The sequence below is a fragment of the Octopus bimaculoides genome, chromosome 14 (genome assembly GCF_001194135.2).
Source record: "Octopus bimaculoides isolate UCB-OBI-ISO-001 chromosome 14, ASM119413v2, whole genome shotgun sequence".
Lineage (NCBI taxonomy): Eukaryota > Metazoa > Mollusca > Cephalopoda > Octopoda > Octopodidae > Octopus > Octopus bimaculoides.
The window spans coordinates 5984757-5986835 of NC_068994.1; the positions used below are offsets into that span (position 1 = coordinate 5984757).

Genomic DNA, 2079 nt, shown 5'->3' on the forward strand with positions numbered 1-2079 from the left:
AGTTCCATCTTGTCGGAGTTGTATCCTTTACCTGATTCAACAATCTTGTAATATTTGTAGACCCTAAGGAGGCAAGCTGACAGAAACGTTAGCACGCCGGGCGAAATGCTTAGCGGTATTTTGTCTGCTGCTACGTTCTGAGTTCAAATTCTGCCGAGGTCGACTTTGCCTTTCATCCTTTTGGGGTCGATAAATTAAGTGCCAGTTTGGCACTGGGGTCGACGTAATCGACTTAATCCCCCTGTCTGTCCTTGTTTGTCCCCTCTCTGTTTAGCCCCTTGTGGGCAATAAAGAAATAAGAAACGTTAGCACACGGGGCGAAATGCTTAGAAGTATTTCGTCTGTCTTTACGTTCTGAGTTCAAATTCCGCCGAGGTCAACTTTGCCATTGGTGCATATGGTAATTGTGTGAAGATTGCAATGAACCTCTAGTGGCACATGTGGCGGTTAAAGTGTTAAATTGGAATGTAATTTAACGAGATCAAGTCAGTGAAAGTCTGGGAAATCATCATCATCATCCTCATCATTATCACCATCATCGTTTAACGTCCGTTTTCCATGCTGGCATGGGTTGGACGGTTCGACTGGGGTCTGGGAAGCCTGGAGGCTGCACCAAGCCTCAATCTGATCTGGCAGTGTTTCTACAGCTGGATGCCCTTCCTAACGCCAACCACTCTGAGAGTGTAGTGGGTGCTTTTTACGTGCCACTGGCACAGGGGCCAGGAGAGCTGATATCGACCACAATTGGATGGTGCTTTTTACGTGCCACCGGCACAGGGGCCAGGGGAGCTGGCATCGACCACGATCGAATGATACTTTTTACGTGCCACCAGCACGGAGGTCACAGCTACAATTTCCATTTGATTGTAATTTGATTTGATTTTGATAATGTATATATATATACATATATAAATATGTATGTATATAGATATGTATATATATATATCTCCTTTACTCAGTGTTCCACCTTCCAGCTGATGGGACTTGCTGTCTACAACAGCATCATGTTAGACATCCGTTTCCCACCCTGTTGCTACCACAAGTTACTTAGTCCTGCTGTTGTACCATACATGAACGACAAGGCCACAGTTGGGGTGGCACCCCTTACACTCAGTGATCTCAAGCTAGTGCAGCATGTGAGTACATCCTTCATCTTCATCATCATCATAGTCATCGTCATCAGCAGGATAATCATCATCGTCATTGTCATTGTCATCACCATCATCATCGTCATCATCATCATCTTCCTCCTTCTCCTCATTTTCATCTTCATCATCATCATCACCACCACCACCACCACAGTAAACACCACTACTTCCATCACCATCATCATCATCATCATCATCACCATCCTTATTCATCATCATTGTCATCAGCTTCCTCCTTCTCCTCGTCCTCCTCATCATCTTCATCCTCGTCTTCATCTTCATCATCATCACCACCCCCACCACCACCATAAACACCACTACTTCCATCACCATCATCATCACCATAATCATTATTATCCTCACCAAAATGACCACAACCATCACCATCATCACAATCATCATTTTTGTCATCAGCATCGGCATCGTCGTCCCCCCTCCTCCTCACCATCAGCTGCAGCAGCATCACCATCATCATCATCGTCGTCATCGTCATCATCATCATCATCATCATCATCATCATACACTTCATTTCTAACTTACTCCCATTGCCTTTAACTCCCTCACATCCCAGACAATTTGTGCCTAATTAACGGAGATGGCCTAATTAATCCCCATCATTAATAATTTCCTCTCCTCTCCCCCTTCCATTGTTGTATGAATATCAATAACATGTCCCCCTTTTCTTTCTTCTCTCTCCTTCAACAAAGGATCTGTCTAAGGGTCTCCAGGAACTCCTTGACTATGAAGGAAACGTCGAAGAAGATTTCGGACTAACATTTCAGGTGGGTGTATTACATAAAGGTGTGTTACACCTGTATTTCAGCTCAAAGGTCATAGACTCTTGTTTAACACCACCACCACAACCACCACAGCCACCACCACCACAACCACCACCACCACAACCACCACATCCACCACAACCACCACCACC

The 2079-nt window shown here is 44.8% G+C and overlaps 1 protein-coding gene across 1 annotated transcript in view; it reads left to right on the top strand.

The window, feature by feature from the left end:
- Positions 1 to 2079, top strand: part of LOC106882078 (probable E3 ubiquitin-protein ligase HECTD2) — a 21485-nt gene that overhangs the window by 9579 nt on the left and 9827 nt on the right. The window contains exons 9-11 of the mRNA XM_052973010.1: positions 3 to 20; positions 975 to 1136; positions 1856 to 1930. Of these exons, the coding sequence (XP_052828970.1) occupies positions 3 to 20; positions 975 to 1136; positions 1856 to 1930 (255 nt within the window). The remainder of the gene's footprint in view (positions 1 to 2; positions 21 to 974; positions 1137 to 1855; positions 1931 to 2079) is intronic.